At 38.4% G+C, this 20,383-nt stretch overlaps 1 protein-coding gene across 5 annotated transcripts in view; it reads right to left on the minus strand.

Moving 5' to 3' along the window:
- The window catches only part of NBEA (neurobeachin), a 661,454-nt gene extending 645,402 nt beyond the window's left edge, over positions 1 to 16,052 (minus strand). For all 5 annotated transcript variants that reach the window (XM_055542371.1, XM_055542373.1, XM_055542372.1 and 2 more), the window contains exon 1: positions 15,637 to 16,052. In XM_055542371.1, the coding sequence (XP_055398346.1) occupies positions 15,637 to 15,933 (297 nt within the window). In that variant the 5' untranslated portion in view covers positions 15,934 to 16,052. The remainder of the gene's footprint in view (positions 1 to 15,636) is intronic.
- Positions 16,053 to 20,383: the final 4,331 nt, after the last annotated feature.

Genomic DNA, 20,383 nt, shown 5'->3' on the forward strand with positions numbered 1-20,383 from the left:
CAGAACTCCTGAAATAACTCACTTAATTGGACTCTAATAAATTTTACCATTTCCCCTGGGCAAGCTTGAAAGGGCTTTAAAAAACATTAAGCCAATAAACACTCATGGAATTAAAAAAAGATGTGGGGCGGATTTCTACAAGCAGAAATAAAGCTTATCTGACTGTAGTTTGTAGTTAACATTAGGGGACACAACCATGGAAGGACTTCCTCTTTCCCTCTGTGTGGAAAGCTTTTCCACTCCTGCCCTTTTTATCCTGGGAAACAGTTACTTGTCCTTCAAGATGCAATCCAAAGTCGTCCAACCAATGATAACTTTCCAGACTCCTCCAGGCAAAGGCAGTGGAACCACTAATATCTCCAGAGCATTTTGTTAAAATCTTTATAGTATCACTTTTTGCCAATGGAATCTGTGTGTCTTTTCCTTCCTTTTCCAGTACTGAATGTTGAGCTACTGAAGGCAGAGACTATAATTCCTTGTTATATTCCCAATGAGTATCTTGACTCTGGCAAAAGAATCCTAGGTTAGGATTACTCAGTAATTTATTTAATCATCATTTCAAATGTTCTGAGTGTGTAGGAGTGTTTTTTTTTAAAGTATGCGCCTTGATGAGAGTTGTAACCTCAAAATGGGCTGAGGCAAAGTGGAACTACAGGCACAAAGATAAAATTAAAAAAAAACAAACAAACAAACAGTGGACTGAGAATCTAGGTGGTAATTCAAATTCGGTGAAAAGCTGTGGGATCTGACCCAACTGGTCTTTCTTCACCTATGCAAGTGACAGAGTCAGACTATTTACCAGATCTGAAGACTCTATGACTCTGTGTGCGTACATACACACATACACACATCCACCCTCCCCTATGACTCCGTGTATGCGTGTGTGTGTGTCAGGTTATTCACCAGATATGAAGACTCTATGACTCCACACATGTGTGTGTGTGTACATACACACATACACACATCCATCCTCCCTTCTCCTCAAAAAATAAAAAAAAATAAAAACTGGTATGTTAAAACAAGAAGTAAACACAGAAATTAGGAGAACAAGAATAGCCTGGAAAGAAAAGATTCATACCCAAGCCAGAAGTGACAAAAACAAGCAAACTATATCAAATGTGAAAAAAATCCTCATTCAAAGAAAGTTCACTAAGCAGCACTAAACTTCTAGATTTTATGTTAAGTACTCAGGATACCAAGGTGACAACACTCTGATCTCGAGGGATTCAGAGTCTCTATGGCAGTCCAACAAGTGAAAACAAACAATTAAAATAGATCAGGCAATCTGAACTACTTTAAATCTGAATTGAGTACAAAGTGTGATGGGAGAGCACAGGATAGGAGAAAGCGCTTTTAGGGGGACATCAACGAAGACATTACTTAAGAGGGGGATAAGAGTTAATTCTTGAAACATTTGCAGGAGTTCTTTAGACCAAAAAAAAAAAAAAAGACAGGATGACTTGAGAAATGCAGTGATTGTTTAGCAAGTAATAGTCAAGACAGTATAACAAAATAAACATTCTTCCACTGATGACTCATATTTCATAAGCTTTAAAAATAATTTAAATATTTAATTTAAATTCAAGGACTTTTAAAGGGTAATCAAGCTACAAAAAATCATTACAAATCAAGTAAAATAACTCTATGACATTTTATAATAAAATACTGCTGATATAATTAAACTTGCAAGCACTTCTCTTTTAAAATATCAGACTTAGTTTAACCCTGAAAGACAATGACTATTTTTATTTCATTGAAGAGTTTATATTCCAGGTCAAGATAATAAGATACTGCATATTATATGCTAAATATAGTGCTTGGCATGTAAAGATTCAATAAGTATCAGTTATCACTGTCATCATCATTATTAAAGCACAACTTAGAACCTCTAGCTTTGAGTCTAATTTCTGCAACTAAACAGATTTGCAACCTTGAACAAGCCCCTTAATTTTTGTCATAGTTTAGTTATTATATTGGAGAAGGTGATGGCACCCCACTCCAGTACTCTTGCCTGGAGAATCCCAGGGATGGGGGAGCCTGGTGGGCTGCCGTATATGGGGTCACACAGAGTCGGACACGACTAAAGTGACTTAGCAGCAGCAGAAGCAGTTATTATATTAAAGTATAGTTATTTCAAATATATTTATTTGAAAGGGCTTTATTTCAAAGGGCTTGTTGGAGGATTTTAAAAGCATGAGGTATGAAATTAAACCCAATTTTATAAATGCCAATTCCCTTTCTCACACGTGAGAAGTTTTAAAATAACACTAGAAATACTTATGTGCCATTTTTAAATCAGCTGCAGCTTACTTCTCTTAGAAAATGGAAGTAGTTTCTAAAGAGGAAAATATCTAGACATTTACCCTTCCATAAAATTTTCTATTAATCAGTGAACTGAAAAAAGAGAATCATAATTATTGGAAATGGTATCACCTAGACTCTATTGTAACTCCTTCTATAATTAATTCATCTGTTTTATCCAAGCAAACATGATTTATGCAGTGGTTCATCTGATTAACACTAAAACATAACACATTTACTTTATATAAAAATATCAATGCATACTATTTTCTTTTTCATAGTAGTATCTAAAATATCCACACTTTGCCTAGTGAAAAGTTGTACAAATGAAAGCTAGTTAACATTAATAATACTGTATAATCAGTTCCCCCAAACTCAAAAATTAAAAGTTCACAATGTAAGTCATTAGATCATTTTGTAAACATATCCATCAAATTGTCCTGCAATCATTTTATTTTCTGTGGACCGAGTCCTCTATGGGCAGCATTTTTTACCACAGAATCAGCTCACTGAAGCTGGCTGGTCCCTCACCTTCCAGCACCATCTCTTCATGTAATGCAGTGCTTTGGGATAATTTCTAAGTAGCTACATTTTGTTCAAATAATGCAGAAGACTACAGTCTTTGAATCTGAAGGCCTGAGTCCGAGCTATGGAAACTAATACCTGGACACCTGACTAATACTTCATGTTTCCTGCAGTCTTAGTTTCCACATTTGTAGAGAAGAAATTGCAGCTGAAAAGGAAGTGCTTCTGAGGATGAGTTAACACAGCACAATTCTGTAAGTACCCTGTAATCAGTTAAGAGCTATTAAAAGATATTCTTACACTAATATTATTTTCTAAAACAACCGATCACAAAATATTTTCTAGTCCCCCACCTTGCCTCAAGGTTTGTTACTGAAAACAATTTATAAATATTTAAGCTAATACTCCAAGAGGGAGGTATTATTTACCCAAGATCACCCTTCATGTCCTAGTACACATCCACACATGACACTCAGCTGTCAAGAAAGCAAGAGATAGCAGGGATTCTAGGCAAAGGAAGCTGTCTGTGTTCCTTCATCCTATTTGTTCCCCAGTTTTTCATTATGATAAAAACCCCAGACACTGTTAAAGACTATGCAGGATTCAGGACAAACTCCTGTTTCATTAGGAGATTATGATCTTGGACACTTGAGATCCCTTCTCTGATAGGTTCACCAGCTCAGGTACTTCAAGCTAAATCAGAACTCAGTTTTAGTTAGATCATTATTTTCTTTCTATGATCAGATAATCATCAGACTCAGGATAATAAAAATAACAATAGTAAGTACTACACAAAGTTAACTTTGTACCAAGCACATTACACAAATTAATTCATTTAATCTGTGCAACAATCTTATGACGTAACCCCTTTATACATAAGGAAACCGAGGTAAGTAAACTTTTAATGGCAGTATAATATTTCACAACACAGACTTAAAATTACCTAACCTTTTCCCATTGTTGACCATATACTTATTGCAGAGTTCTATTTATATCATTTAACCTTCATACTTGTCAACAGGCAATTTTTCCTTAACCTAAAGAATGAATGATGAAGCAGACAAAACTGTATACAGAAAATTATGACACTGATGAAAGAAATCAAAGATGACATAAACAGATGGAAAGATATTCCATGTTCCTGGGAAGGAAGAATCAATATTGTGAAAATGACAACACTACCAAATGCAATCTACAGACTCAATGTGATCCCTATCAAATTACCAATGGCATTTTTCACAGACCTAGAACAAAAGATTTCACAATTCATATGCAAACACAAAAGACACCGAATAACCAAAGCAGTCTTGAGAAAGAAGAATGCAGCTGGAGGAATCTACCTTCCTGACTTCAGATTATACTACAAAGCTACAGTCATCAAGACAGTATGGTACTGGCACAAAAACAGAAATATAGACCAATGGAACAAGATAGAAAGCCCAGAAATAAACCCATGCACCTATGGGTACCTTATTTTGGCAAAAGAGGCAAGATATACAATGGGGCAAAGACAACCTTTTAAATAAATGGTGCTGGGAAAACTGGCCAGCTACATGTAAAAGAATGAAATTAGAACACTTCCTAACACCATACACAAAGATAAACTCAAAATGGATTAAAGACCTAAATGTAAGAACAGAAACTATAAAACTCTTAGAGGAAAACATATGCAGAACACTCAATAACATAAATCAAAGCAAGATCCACCTCCTAGAGTAATGTAAATAAAAACAAAAGTACACAAGTGGGACCTGATTAAACTTAGCCTTCTGCACAGCAAAGGAAACTATAAGCAAGGTGAAAAGACAACCCCCAGAATGGGAGAAAATAATAGCAAATGAAACAACTGACAAAGGATTAATTTCCAAAATATATAAGCAGCTCATATAACTCAATACCAGAAAAACAAACAACCCAATCAAACAGTGGGAAAAAGATCTAAACAGACATTTCTCCAAAGAAGACAGATGGCTAACAAACACATGAAAAGATGCTCAACATCGCTCATTATTAGAGAAATGCAAATCAAAACTACAATGAGATATCACCTCACACTGATCAGAATGGCCATCGTCAAAAAGTCTACAAACAATAAATGCTGGAGAGTATGTGGAGAAAAAGGAACGCTTTTGCACTGTTGGTGGGAATGTAAATTGATAAAGACACTATGGAAGACGGTATGGAGATTCCTTTAAAAACTAGGAATAAAACCAGCATATGACCCAGCAATTCCACTCCCAGGCATGTACTCTGAGGAAACCAAAATCGAAAGAGAGACATGTATCCCACTGTTCACTGCAGCACTATATACAATAGCTAGAACATGGAAGCAACTTAAATGTCCATTGACAGATGGAAATTATGGTACATATACACGATGGAATATTATTCAGCCATAAAATGGAAAGCATATGAGTCAGTTCTAGTGAGGTGGATGAACCTAGAACCTATTATACACCAGATATGAAGACTCTATGACTCTGTGTGCATACATACACACATACACACATCCACCCTCCCCTATGACTCCGTGTATGCGTGTGTATGTGTCAGGTTATTCACCAGATATGAAGACTCTATGACTCCACACATGTGTGTGTGTGTACATACACACATACACACATCTATCCTCCCTTCTCCTCAAAAAATAAAAAAAATAAAAGCTGGTATGTTAAAGCAAGAAGTAAACACAGAAATTAGGAGAACCAGAATAACCTGGAAAGAAAAGATTCATACCCAAGCCAGAAGTGACAAAAACAAGCAAACTATATCAAATGTGAAAAAAATCCTCATTCAAAGAAAGTTCACTAAGCAGCACTAAACTTCTAGATTTTATGTTAAGTACTCAGGATACCAAGGTGACAACACTCTGATCTCGAGGGAAATATTATTCAGCCATAAAATGGAAAGCATTTGAGTCAGTTCTAGTGAGGTGGATGAACCTAGAACCTATTATACAGAGTGAAGTGAGTCAGAAAGAGAAAGATAAATATTGTATACTAATGCATATATATGGAATCTAGAAAAATGGTACTGCAGAATTTATTTGCAGGCTAGCAATGGAGAAACAGACTTAAGAGAACAGATTTACGGACACGAGGAGAAGGGGAAGAGAGAGTGAGAGAGTGAGATATACGGAAAGAGTAATATGGAAACTTACATTACCATATACAAAATAGTTAGCCAATGGGAATTTGCTGTATGTCTCAGGAAACCTAAACAGGGGCTCTGTATCAACCTAGAGGGGTGGGATGGGGAGGGAGATGGGAGGGAGGTTCAAAAGGGAGGGGATATATGTATACCTATGACTGATTCATGTTGAGATTTGACAGAAAACAACAAAATTCTGTAACGCAATTATGCTTCAATTAAAAAATAAATTAATTAAAAAAGAATGAAGGATTAATGAAAAGAACTTCTTAAATTTCTTGATGCATATCAGGAAAATTTCATTAAGAACAGCTGTAACATTTTACAGACCCTATAACATCATTTAACATTATTTTAGCATGCTGATGAACACCGGTAATTTTCTTTTTAATCATTCCTTTTTCATGGTATCTCAGTATTACCTTATGTTCTTATTTAGTGAAGATCAATTATTAAAATAATCTGCAATGTCTTTTTTTTTCTTGAAATTTATCAAGCCCTCTGCCAAGTTAATATTTTTCTTAAGATTTGCCTGATGATACCTAATACCTAAAGTTTTTTCTTTTAATTTTAATTCTAAGTATTAGTTAGAAATCACTGGGATGCGGCAAAGAGAAACCTGATTCAAAATAGCTTAAGCAAAACAAGAAATGTATTGGTCTAATGCACTGAAAAGCCTGGTAATATAAGTGACTCAAAAGGCTCCAAAGATGTCATCAGTAATCTCTCTCTTGGTTCTTGGAGCCTGTATGATAGCACCATCCTCAAGCATCCTCTGCCTTCATTGTAGCAGCATGCCAGTCAAGTCTAGACTTACATTCTAACATCTTAGCAACTCCAGTAGTGAGCATCTTCTTTCTCCAGCAGAAGGAAAGGAGTTACAAAGCTTTCACAGATGTGCAGGTAGATATTTAACCATAATGTTATTCATGGGCCAAGTATAGTCTCTGTTTCTAGTCCAGGAAAGCAGAAAGGAGTCCAGGGAAAGCTCAAAGCATGCAAACCAAACATCAAGAAGAGAAAACTTCTCAAAGGAGTATCAAAAATTTTAGAAGGAATGGATGCTAGGAAGTTAAATCAATAGAAATCTGTAACATTCTAGCCCTTGGATCCCCAACCACCTATACATTCATTTCTTTCCATATATCAGATCAGATCAGATCAGTCGTTCCGTCGTGTCCGACTCTTTGTGACCCTATGAATCGCAGCACACCAGGCCTCCCTGTCCATCACCAACTCCGGGAGTTCACTGAGACTCATGTCCATCGAGTCAGTGATGCCATCCAGCCATCTCATCCTCTGTCGTCCCCTTCTCCTCTTGCCCCCAATCCCTCCCAGCATCAGAGTCTTTTCCATTGAGTCAACTCTTCACATGAGGTGGCCAAAGTACTGGAGTTTCAGCTTTAGCATCATTCCTTTCAAAGAAATCCCAGGGCTGATCTCCTTCAGAATGGACTAGTTGGACCTCCTTGCAGTTGAAGGGACTCTCAAGAGTCTTCTCCAACACCACAGTTCAAAAGCATCAATTCTTCAGTGCTCAGCCTTCTTCATAGTCCAACTCTCACATCCATACATGACCACAGGGAAAACCACAGCTTTGACTAGATGAACCTTTGTTGGCAAAGTAATGTCTCTGCTTTTGAATATGCTACCTAGGTTGGTCCTAACTTTCCTTCCAAGGAGAAAGTGTCTTTTAATTTCATGGCTGCAGTCACCATCTGCAGTGATTTTGGAGCCCAGAAAAATAAAGTCTGACACTGTTTCCACCATTTCCCCATCTATTTCCCATGAAGTGGTGGGACCGGATGCCATGATCTTCGTTTTCTGAATGTTGAGCTTTACGCCAACTTTTTCACTCTCCACTTTCACTTTCATCAAGAGGCTTTTGAGTTCCTCTTCACTTTCTGCCATAAGGGTGGTGTCATCTGCATATCTGAGGTTATTGATATTTCTCCCGGCAATCTTGATTCCAGCTTGTGGTTCTTCCAGTCCAGCATTTCTCATGATGTACTCTGCATATAAGTTAAATAAACAGGGTGACAATATACAGCCTTGACGAACTCCTTTTCCTATTTGGAACCAGTCTATAACTTCTTAAATACCATGTTTAACAATATTACTATCTTAACTGTAACAGAAAATGCGCCCATTACTTCATCATGGGTGGGAAGGCAGGAAGGAAGACAAAGACAATGCCAAGTTACTGGATTCAACAAGTCTGAAATGTTTGTATTATGAATATTATTCTCAAGCAGGTCCAACATGAATTTTTTTGGTGGTACCTCACAATCTCACAATATATATCTATATAATAAATGTAACCATCCCCCATGTAATTAATACACAATGGTAAAAGAAACAATAAATAATCATAATGCCCACTTAGAAGAGTGGAAAATGTAAATATGGAGGAGATAATCAAGAGGACATGACTGTCAGCTGACCCATGAGCTGGATCTGGGCAATCAGAGGCTCCTTACCCCCTCCCCTGTCCTTCGAATGTATACTCTGCCTACTCTTCCCACAGTGGGAAAGAGCCTTGAGATCAAGGTGGTATTGAAACCATCTGGATGGTACAAATGACTGAACTCAGTTAAGGCCTCTGTAGTTTAAAGATTCTGGTAGGCAGGTGTGGAGACCATTCATCTTGTGGCTGCCAAAGACAAGCCCTACACATTCTCCTGCTTAATAAACCTGCCAGCGACCAATTTGGAGTCTCTGCCAGAGACCAATCTGGTCTCCCTCTTTTCTTTGATATCTCCTTGCCCTCTGTGCAATATGGACCAGTTCACAAACCAACAGTAAACATATCATGGTTATTAATTCAAACCAATAGACCATATACTACTGATCAGAGTAGCAAGAATTGCCTGTCGTAGCAATGGAGTCTCTTGGTCAACCAATCTGGATGCATCACCATCATCATGGTGGTGATGCACCACCACCTCAGAAGACCTCACTTGTCCGTTATCCTCTATGGCCTCAGATCTTCCTTCTAGCAGCTGTACTGTTTTAGTAGCCCACTTCCTCTTATTGAGGCTGAGAATTGCCTTAGACGTAAAAAGAATACAAGACTTTGTTTACCAGGCTTGAGGTTATCCTGGAAATAGTGCCCCTAAAAGCTCAATAAACTTTTGGTCAATTTACTTCAGTCAACTGGTTGAACTAGCAACCAAAGCCAGAGATCTTGTCAAGATACCAAACTGCCTTTTAAGTTTCATAGCAATACTGAATCTCATAGCAATAAGCCTTCACATTACTCACCCATTAAAAGCCTCTGTTTAATGATTTTCCTTGAAGCAATGTGAAATAATATGCTGGAAGAGGAGGCACAGCTACTCTATCATTTGTTCCCTGGTTGGATCCTCTTTCAAAACTCTTTAGTAACTGGACTGTTACTTTGGTCAGGAGACTGGGACTATAATGGATGAGGTGCTTGAGAAAAGTTGTAAACCAGAACTTTGCCTGAGCTTAATTTAAACTCCTGTCTTTCCTCTTACTAATTTTAGTACAAAGTTAAAAAAAAGAAAATCAGAATTTCCAACCTTCAAGATTCTTGATTTTCTGATTCTCTTAGATGGCAGCTATAGGCAGAAAAGGCCTCTCTTACTTGGAAAGACAATCTCTTCTTCCCAGCATGCCAGCTTGGACCAAAGAAAATTCCTTTCTTATGAGGCAAAAACTGGCCAAAACACTTGAGAATCCCTAAAGTGCCAGCCTCAGCAGCTCTATGGCCAAAGACAACCCAGGTAACAACCCAGGTAACAATCGAAAGAGCTATTTCATAATTCCTTAAAAGGAATTGCTGGGGGAAAGCAGTCCTCACTGCCTTGCACTCCATTTCAACATTCAGGATCTGTTCCCACATTGTCCCATTTCCAGTTATTAATCTCTAAGCTAGCAAGGAAATTTTTCCAAGTGACAAAAATGCAATTTAAGCTGACTTGAAAGTAATAACAATAAAAAATAATAAACTTTACAAGAGAGACATTAATGGTTAGAAGATGATCACCACAGACAAAGAACTCCAGGTGCTCAAGCAGCATCAAGATATAGGTCTCTGGGAACCTCACTGGTGGTCCAGTGGTTAAGAATCCACCCTCCAATGCAGGGGACAAAGGTTTGACCCCCGGCAGGTGAACTAAGATCCTACATGCCTTGGGGTATCTAAGCCCAGGGCTCTGCAACTACTGAGCCTTCAGGCCACCACTAGAGAGAAAAAAAGATCCTGGAAGTTGCAACTAAGACCTGACACAGCCAAAAAGAAAGAAATATATTTTTTTTAATTCTTAAAAATATATATATATTTCTCTCTCTTGGCTTCATACTTGGTCAAATTCTAACATAGGTCAATTCTAACATTTGGTCAAATCCTACAGCTATAGAATGGGTCTACCAATTCAACAACCCCAAAAGGAAGAATTTCAGTTCAAGTCCTGTGACTGATCCTGTGGCTCCCCTCAGATTAAATGCTCACCTAGGAAGCAGTCATGGTGATTCTGGACATGTCTGGGTTATACACCAGCCCATGTGAATCCATCTGAACCAGCTGAACTAAGAATGGAGGATGAGTGGTTCATTTAAGGAAAGTGGGGTACTATTACTAAAAAGCAGAAATGTATGCAAGATAGACAAAAAAAGAAATGTCCACTATTCCTGGTAACATGACAAATAGTAACAATATTTTTAATTTCTATTCAATGCCATATATATACATAATTTACTTAAAATAACATGTTCTTAGTTATGAGTGTATACATCTGACAATATATACCGAAAAACAATGAACAGATTCTTATTTATTCCAAGACATCACTTCAAAATAATATTAACTTATAGAGTAACACCCTACATAGGAAACATTCATATATAGTCAACAAATATTTCCAATTATAAGAACAGGAAATACATTAACTTTTTATGAGTCATTTATTTCAAGATCTTGGATCCGGACCCTACTGCTGAATGGAATTTCAGAAACTTGCCCTCTACTGACTAATAATGGTGTCCTGTACATTCTCAAAATTCACTTAACTTATTATCCAAGAGCCAGAAATACCAAAAAAAAAAAAAAAAAAGTATACATAACATAGCCTTCTGCCCTCACAGAGTTCACAGCATAGGCAATGAAACATGTATAATTAACTAGAGACTAAATACCATACACAAAACTAGAAAATGATGGTTATATCTTTGTATAATAAGGAAATATGCTTACACTGCACAAAATATCACAATTAGAGGCAATAAATGAAAAAAACCTATGAAACTGATGCAAACTACTATTAAAGTAAATAATCAAAAATGTGGACAACTGAATTTTACAATACTGCCACATCAGTGATCCAAAATGGAAGCTGGAACCAATAAATTTGACACTGTATTTGGAGAATGTAGAGCAAAAGATGAGAGAACCTTGAGATACATTTAATTAACCACAAAGTATTTGCCAAAAACTGACGAGCAATACAAAAAATACTTATTTAAAATTACTATAACTTGATCACAAACTCATAGAACACATTCTACTTAGTGGTTAGTTGTATTAATACAACTAAATACTTTAAAAGAAAACCTCAGAACTCCTCAGGATATTGAAATTCCCAATATTTACATACACACTCAATTTAGTTTTCAATACCTAATAAGAATAAAATATAATTCAAATTAATGTGAAAGGACTTACATATGAACAAAAAATGAAGGAAATTCTATTTTAATATAAATAAATGTGGTTCTGTTGATATTAAGGGCTTCCATGACTCAAAAATCCAACTACATATATTTAAAAGAAATTTAGTTCAAAAGCAGAACACATCTTTTGTTCGTGAAATTATAAATAGCTTTAAAATTAAATTATTCTGATTATGAAGCTGCAGATGAAAAAAACTCTAAGGAAGAAAAGTCACTGTCACATTCAAGTACAGAAAGGAAAATCTTTTAAATTTCTTTTTAACAATAATACCACAATCCATATATCAAGACTAGAGAGGAACTTAGCACATAAAGTCCCCTCAAAGTATCTTATTATACTTTTAATACAATATACAGTATACCACTTAGAATGTAAAAAAAAATTATCAAAGGAAATGTTTTCTACCATTAAAGATATACTAGTATATTGCATGATTTGTGAAAAAAATCAAATGCTATAGATTTATACTACCTAAGACAGCAATTCCAAAAAATAAACCTATTGTGAATTAAGTAAACATTAATGTTGCATTTTATCTGTTCTAAAAATGTTTATATTAAAATCTATGATAAGATACTTTCATGTTATAAACAAAGAACATGTTATGTATACACAGAATTTACTTCAAGGAAGTAAAAACCTTATATAAACATACATTATGTTAACAAAGTAAGCGACGGATTAAGTAGTATGCCTAGTATACCTGTTTTATAATTGAAACAGCCAACAAAATTCCTTTTCTATAGCTAAATGCTCTTATTCTGCCACATTGAATAATACCTCTCAAAGCCAAACTTTGCCAATGATCAGTTTTTTCCATTGATAAAGCTGTAATGCAAAATCCTTGACAATATACTCTCATTGTAATTTATTTACAAATTAACTTACTCATATCCCTGATCCTATCCATCTCATATTTGAACGTTTCAAGTGAACTATAATATCATCATACAAATACACTCATCTACAGTGGAAATTACTCATTTTATTTCTCATTCCATTGGTGATTCTTCAACAAATTCCCATAACCCACCTAACAGTGGAAATGGATCTCTACCTCTGGTCAAAAAAGGACCCAAACTTACAACCATGGCTGTATTAAACTAGTCTTATATTTTAGTGTATACTTCAACTTTGCTCTATAAAACTTTTAATTCTTTGGTTAAGGTATGTGAGAAACCCAAAAACCAAGTATTAGTAGTTTCATCATATAAAGAAAAAGAATATACAGGAAAAAAAATATTTTGACAAAGGTGGCTGAGACAGGGTTTTAAGCCAGGAACTGTTTTGTTTTAAAGTTTCATTAGTTCTTCTTTTCTGTCATAGAAAGCACTGTGATACATATTTCATTATTCCCAACTACATTTTAATTTAATGTTTTAAATTAAGATCATAAACAAACCAAAAAAAAACACCTCATTTTAAGAGACATAGAGGCTTCCAACCTTTAGCAGGTCACAGAGAGCCCTAAATCGATTTTACTGATATACTCATTAAGTAAACAGAATTAAGTTTGATAATTATTTTTAAACATATTGATCTTCAAATATTTTCTCAATCAACAAATTTTCACATGACACTTTCATCATGAGTATATGGGAAAGATAAAGCACTAAACCTTCCATTCAAGAAATATTACACTGCAAATGGCTAATGTGCATTCCACAATCAATATACTTAACAACTTAACAGTAATAGATGCTTTTGTTATTTTTTTCCCCCAAAGTTTCTATCAACTGTACTCTCTAAGTATGTACAAAGAAATTTTAAACCTGATTTTTAACAGCAAAAACCAATGCAGTTACATCTTAAATGGATTTGGGGATGTACCATGTCAGTATTAACTTATTTCTGGTTACTCTAATTAAGCTTACCAGTAAAGTTAACCCTTAATAATGTTTGCATATGGAGACTTCATGCCAGATTTTCAGTGCACTGAAGATAGTTAAAATTCTTTTTTACCTCAACAGAAATATTTCACTTCCTTTCTTAACCTACTATGTATCTATAGAACCCCATCTGTTAGGAACTGATCCAGCATACATTGCTACTGCTGCAGAGTCCAAACTGGTTACACATTCAAATCAGTTTCCAGCTTGTAACAGTCTCTATTGCCTCTTCTCACAGAAAAATGTATTAGGTAAGCATATAAATACTTCTTAAAATAACCTAAAATCACATCATCTAAGGTAAAAATGGTATTAGAAAACTGTTAAAAAAACAAAAAACTTTAAATGTTTTCTTTTAAATTTACAGAACAGTACCTGCTAACCTACTAACATATTTTGAGATTTCATCTCTTTAAAAAAGGCAAGTACTGACCTCCTATTGGCTGCTGGTTAAAATTAAAATGTCCAAGAAAACAGTATTTCTATTAGCGTTTTGAAAAGAATTTGGTTATACCAAGGAAGTGACAGTCCCCCAAACTTATACTGACTTTCTTGTGGTGATTTGTTTGAAGGGTACACAGAAGTACAAAGAAACGTTTGGTACTTAAACAGTAATAAATATAACAAAGAAAAGTCAGATATTTTCCTATCTTTCACTTGACACCCCAGCAAGAAAAAAAAAAAAAAAAGATAAAGATAAAAACAAACAAAACCCAGCAGCTTTAACTTTTCTGTACATTTAAGAGGTACATATACCATAGACATTATCTAATTCCTGTCTCAGGGCACTGCTGCTGCAGCTTTCTTTCAGTTTCCCAATAGATCAAATAAAAATAATTGCTTAGCTGAAAATTCTGACTGCATGGGTGTTATCAAATCTCCTTATAAGCATATTTTTATATTCCTGTGACTCCACATCAAATACAATAGTCAACTGATTGCTCCTGATTTAAGCCTTGCCTTCCAAAACCCAACCTGACATTTTGTCAAAGGCTAAATATTGCAGAGGAAACTGTTTAAAAAGCTGTGCTGCAGCAAAAACTGCATTTACAAGGCATTTAAAAAAAAATGAACTAATTTTAAATGAACTAGTCTTATTATCCGAAATCTATAATTCTCCTCTCTTTAGTTCTTCCCCATGTCTTTCCCTGACATCTTGAAGATTCTTAGCCTCTCCGTAGACAGATATCGCCAAACATTAAGTCATACACAGTTCTGCAGTAACTCTTTCTTATCATATAAGAAACCAAAGCCTAGGACTGAATTTAACACCTTTCCTCTCGTCTTTAGCCACATGCCACGCTCTCTGAAGGCAACCATAGAAACCAACCTGTATGATTAGGTGCCCCCACATTTTAACACCTCATGTGCACAAAAAAATGACTACGAGGTCAGTGTATTCAGGGCCGTATTACAAAGAAAGAAAGGCTACCTAAAAAGAGATGTGGGCGGGGGTGGGGGTGGGGGGGTGGGGGCGGCCTGGGGAGGAGAAACAGCCACAGCACTCTCCAGTACAGTCTGGGAATATATTTACAGGCAGATGCAAAACTGCATCATTTTCCTCCTCGTTAGAAAACATCACAACCCAGCTGCTCAAGTTGGAGCTAACGTGCTTCTCACGTTTCAGGAGCACCGGGGAATTTAGGCTCCAGGGGCAAGGCTTCCATCCTGGGAGAGCCACCGCACCGACAATTATGAGTGTGGCAGGAAGGACCCCAGATAAAAGGAGGCCTTCCTCTCCCCGTGACCATAAACTCTCAAGAAAACCCAAACCCTGTACGGCCAGGGACGACTGACGACTCGCAGTCATGAGAAGTGATCCTAGGCGGTGTGAAGTTGGGCACTGCGCTCAGGCGCAGGAGAGGACCGGAGGAGAGAACGGGGAGGTGGCGTGGCTCTGGCAGCGTGCAGGCAGCTCACCCGCTGGGCGATACCCGCTGGACGATCTGTGCTCGCGGGGACGCGCTGCGTGTGGTACCCGGGGAGGGGGGTTCAGGGGTGGGAGCCAGCGCCTGGGGAGGAAGGCAGGCCGTGGCGGGGCTGGGAGGCAGATGGCGAGCACGCCTTTCCCCTTACCAGGTTGAGCACCGTCTCCACGATGTCCCTGTTGCTGACCTCTCCGACCTGTATGAGTCCAATCAACACTGCGAATTTCATCCGGATGTTGCGGATCGGCACCGAAGGGTTAATCATCCCCGCGGGCAGCACCACCGAGCCGGAGCCGGACGCCCCCCTCAACTCCCCTATCCCGCTGCTCCCGCTGCCCCCGCCGCCGCTGCCCCCGCCGCCTCCGCCGCCGCTGGCCCCGACGGCGATGAGCCCCACGGGCTGAGGCTCGAGCCCCGGGCCCGGGCCCGGCTTCTCGCTCGCCATTTGCCCCCCTCCTGACGAGAAGGGAAGAGCCGAGGCGCCGCCGCCGCCGGTACCGTTATACCTGCCTCGGCCCCCGCCCCCCGGCCGTCGCCTCGGAGCCCCAGCATCCACCAGCGCCGCGGCGCTGGGCCCGCTCCCCGCCTGCGCCTCGACCCGGCCCGCTCCGACGCCCTCCCCGGCGGAGGCGGTGGGTTATTCTCAGGCTTATTCCCGGCGGTGGCGGCGCCGCTAACCGCTGCCCGGCGAGCGGCAGTGCCCGCCCAGCAGCTGTGCCGCTGCCGCCGCCGCTGCCTCCTCACGCTCCCCCTCCCAGTCCGTCCGGCCCGGCCCGCCCCCCGCGGAGATGCTGCCGCCGTTCGGAATAACCCTGGGGCGCAAGCAGCTGCCTGCGGCGCTGGCCGGCGCTGAAGCTCAGAACTGTGACTGCCGCCGCTGCTACAGGCGCCACTGTTGTTGTGAAGCCCCGACGCCGCCGCTCACTCCGCCATGTTGCCGCCCCCTGCCTGCGGTAGCGGCCACTGCGCCTGCGCAGAGCCTCCGGGGGGGCGGAGCCCTCGTGCACCCCCTCTTTCGCCCTGCCCTCCTTCCCCTTCCACCCACCCAGCCCGACACCCCTCGTCCCTCCCCCAACCGCCCTGAACGGATAGACAGGTGAGCAGGTGCATGGGGACCGCTGCCAGACACTGGGGCGAGCTGGCAGAGGCGGGGCGGGTGGTGGTTTCCTCAGAGTTTTTCCCTTGAGGGTGGACTCTCCCTGTGGGGAAGGACACCCGAGTGTGTGTCTCGCCTTCGCTGCCACCTCCTTATTCCCTCACTATCCTCTTGCTAGGAAGAGGTTCGTCATCTTCGTCGTCGCATCCAGCAGCTGCTACAGCCAGTGCCACGTGCCTTGTAAGGTAGGGGAGTGGCAGACGACCTCTTTCTGCCCCCTCAGGTCCTTCCCTCAGTCCTGTCCGCCTGCCCGCCTTGGAATTGCCCAGTGAAAAAAAGTGGCTGGCAAAGCAGAAACGAACGCACTGTGGGGAATAATCCTGCATTGTCGGGGGAAGGATACAGATGGAGTATAATGGGTCTTTTTCTACAGCCATCAAAGAGGCTGACACCTGCACACACAGGCACGACTTAAAATAGAACTTGTCAGTGATCCTCTCTGGATGGAGCTCTGAACAACAAACAGTTCTTGAACTCACCTCCCAGATTAAAAAGGCTGCACCGTGTGACACTGTGGGGTAGTAGGTGGTGGGAGCGACAAATCCCACATTTAAAAAATCCTTAACGATCCTCAGGTATGACGCCAACTAATGATGCGCCCCTTTTTGTTAGGCATGTACAGTTCAGAGGATTTTGAGAATTATCTTAAAATATAAGTAATTCTCTGCCAGTCTTAATTTGTGGTTAAAGTAATAGATTTCTGTGTCTTCACGTATAGAGAATGAAAAAAAAAATTGTTTTACTTTTGAAAATTAAAATGTACACAACAGTCTTGCCGCTCGTGTCGAATTAAAACTAAATAGGCAGGGCTAATGTTTATCTCGAAATGAAGGATTTTTTTTTTTAATATTTCATGAGGTATACCCTTTTCAATAGAAATATATTGTCAGACACCAGAACTATTAGGTATCTTGAGGTATATTCAAATCATTTTAACTGTCAACTCAATTGAAAATAGTCAATATACAAATCTGTCATAATCCGATTTGTTAGTGCTCATGTTTAATTGGATTGGCTAGTCAAGTTAACTCCTGGGTTATTGGGATGCATTAAAATTCTGAAGTGCCATAAGTCATGTATACCAAAATTCCTTAAGACCGGTGCTTGGATTAGTCCTTGATTGTGTGCTTCTGTTTAAACTTTTCCTGAAGTAATTGAATTATTAAAATAGCTCAGCAAAAATTTCTGAAAGAAATGGTGATTGGTATGTCCATATAAATTAAATAGCAAGTGAATTATAAAATGTTAGAAAGATTGAAAGCGACCTCTAGATCTAAATAGTGTGACTTAGATATGCTGCCATAGAAAAATCCTGTGACGTATATCCACCTATTTCCTTTTATATGTCCCAAGTGAATAATGTCTACTTTTGCAAGCACTTTTTTCATGTGCAAGTTTAAAATGATATATCTATCTTATATCTGTAAATCCAGATTGAAAGGTCATCACACTAGCTTCTTTTTACCCTGCTGTTCAATATGACAGCAGGTTCTACTTCTTGCTACTTTTAGACTTTAAAAAGTGTTCACCAGTTCCCTGGCAGCTCCTTGAAGTCGGTGTGGTATGGTGGAAAGTACACAGGCCTTTGAACCACACTCACAACTAACCACCTGTGCAGTCTCCTCAAGTTATTGAACTCAATCTTCTATTCACCAATAGGGGTGAGATTATCTATCCCACAGGGAGTGAGAATTCAATGAAATAATTTCAACTCAGCAGCCAGCATATAGTAAATATGTCCTTGTACACAGGAACAATCTGTGTTGAATTACCTATAAACACTTGTAAGAACAATTATAACCACATGCAAGTCTTTATAATTGCAGTTACATGTACTATAGTTTCAGTACTGCCCTCTGAAACATAAAGTTTTGAAAATTCAAGCAGGTCTGTTTCCTTATAGTCAACAAAGCCTCTTTCTAACAAAGACACAAATAACTTAGCATTTGCATTAACAGTATTTTGAAATATAAAAGAGATTACCTATAATGTTCATTTTTAAGTCTCCAGATTAAAAATATTTTATGTAGTAAATGTCAATTGTGTATGCATTCATGCTTTAATAGATGCATACCCATACTTCCAAAGGACAGTCCTTCAAAGATAAGCCCATGAAGTTCTGAGTTTCAAGAGGCAATACTGTGTAGTGGTTATGAACACAGGCTCCAGACTCAGTGGAACCTGGGTTTGGATTCCAGTTTCACTACCCACTTATCCATGTGATCTTGGGCAAATGACTTCTCTTCAAAGCCCTGTTTTACCCAACCCAAAGTAGAGATTGATAGGGTTAAAGGATGAAAGGAGCTAATACATTTAAGGTATTTAACTTAGTAGCAAGTGTCAATAAATAATGTTTCCTTTCTCTGGCTGTGGGAAAAGACTACACTGTAATTATTTGTGTGTCTCCTGCACCTTATATGTGACCAGAAAAAAAGAAAGAAAACAGCAGTTGGCTAGGCTAAATGTTCCCATTCCCTTCAGCTGTCCTTTAAAAAGCATATTTCTTTGCTTTCCTCTAAGTTTTATCTGAACAAAGTACTCCAAATCCTAGTTGAATTTAGACAGTATAAAACAGAGGGAAACTCTTACCCTGAACCTCCATCTTTAGAAACAGATTTTCTGTTAATGTATCCCAAAGTTGAATTAGTTGGCTTTGGTTTGGTTTGGTTCTGGGTTTTCCAGAAATATAGCACCAGTGGTTCATGTAATGCACAGTGATTCATACTTTATGTGTAGTAGGTTCTCAAACAGTTTTGGTTCCATTCCCTTCTTATCTGAAAATTACTGTGAACTGAAACAGCAGAGTTCTGTTTTGTTGTTGTTTTGTTTTGTTTCTAGCCATTCTGCTTCTAGGCAGCAGCACATATCCAGTAGGAGCTTTGCAAGTAGATTTGGAGATAGCCAGTGCAGAACTGTACATATCTATTTTAGATTTAATTTTATTTTATTTAAATTTTCTATTTAATTTTCTATTTAAATTTAATATGCTAGGAATTTCTTAATCCTGATTATATCATGCAAAAAAAATTATCTTCTTTTTATTATCTTATTATCTGCAAATCTGAGAACAGTCCTTCTATGTCTTCATCCAAATATTTTATCAAACGGGATAAAAACAGCTCTGTAGTTCCTAGAAACATTCTGATTGAAATCACATTTTTCAAACTGTGCCTCCCAAGCCAGTAGTGAGTCATGAAACAGATTTATTAGGTTATAATCAGCAGTTTTCTTAATGAAATATAATAGAAAAATATAGACTGAAAAACATGACAGTGCATCCATTTTTTAAATTATGCATGTGCACATACTACATACATGTATGCTTACTGGATAATATGAAAAATCTATTTCATACTGCAAGTCATTGTCAAAAAGATTGAAAAACATTGATTTAAGTTGTATATAAACATCTGTTTGGCATAATCCTTCAATTATTAAATAGTTACCATCCTGTGCTGAAAAACAGGCCATATTTCTCTAACTTGTCCAACAGAATATCGTAAGGGACCTTGACAACTAGTTAGTTGAAGTCTGGATACACTCTGTTTCTCTGAGCAAAATTAAAGTGAAATGCATAGATTTATTATCTACAATTATAGAATTATTATCAATTTTTCCAACATCTATTTCACAAATAAGAAAATGTTTTTGATTTGATAATGGGACTTATTGCTCTCTTTCTAATGAATGAGTCATTCCATGATCTCACCTACAGCTAGTATTAAACTACTTGCTATGG

Source organism: Bubalus kerabau, chromosome 12 (genome assembly GCF_029407905.1).
Source record: "Bubalus kerabau isolate K-KA32 ecotype Philippines breed swamp buffalo chromosome 12, PCC_UOA_SB_1v2, whole genome shotgun sequence".
In the NCBI taxonomy this organism is placed as follows: domain Eukaryota; kingdom Metazoa; phylum Chordata; class Mammalia; order Artiodactyla; family Bovidae; genus Bubalus; species Bubalus kerabau.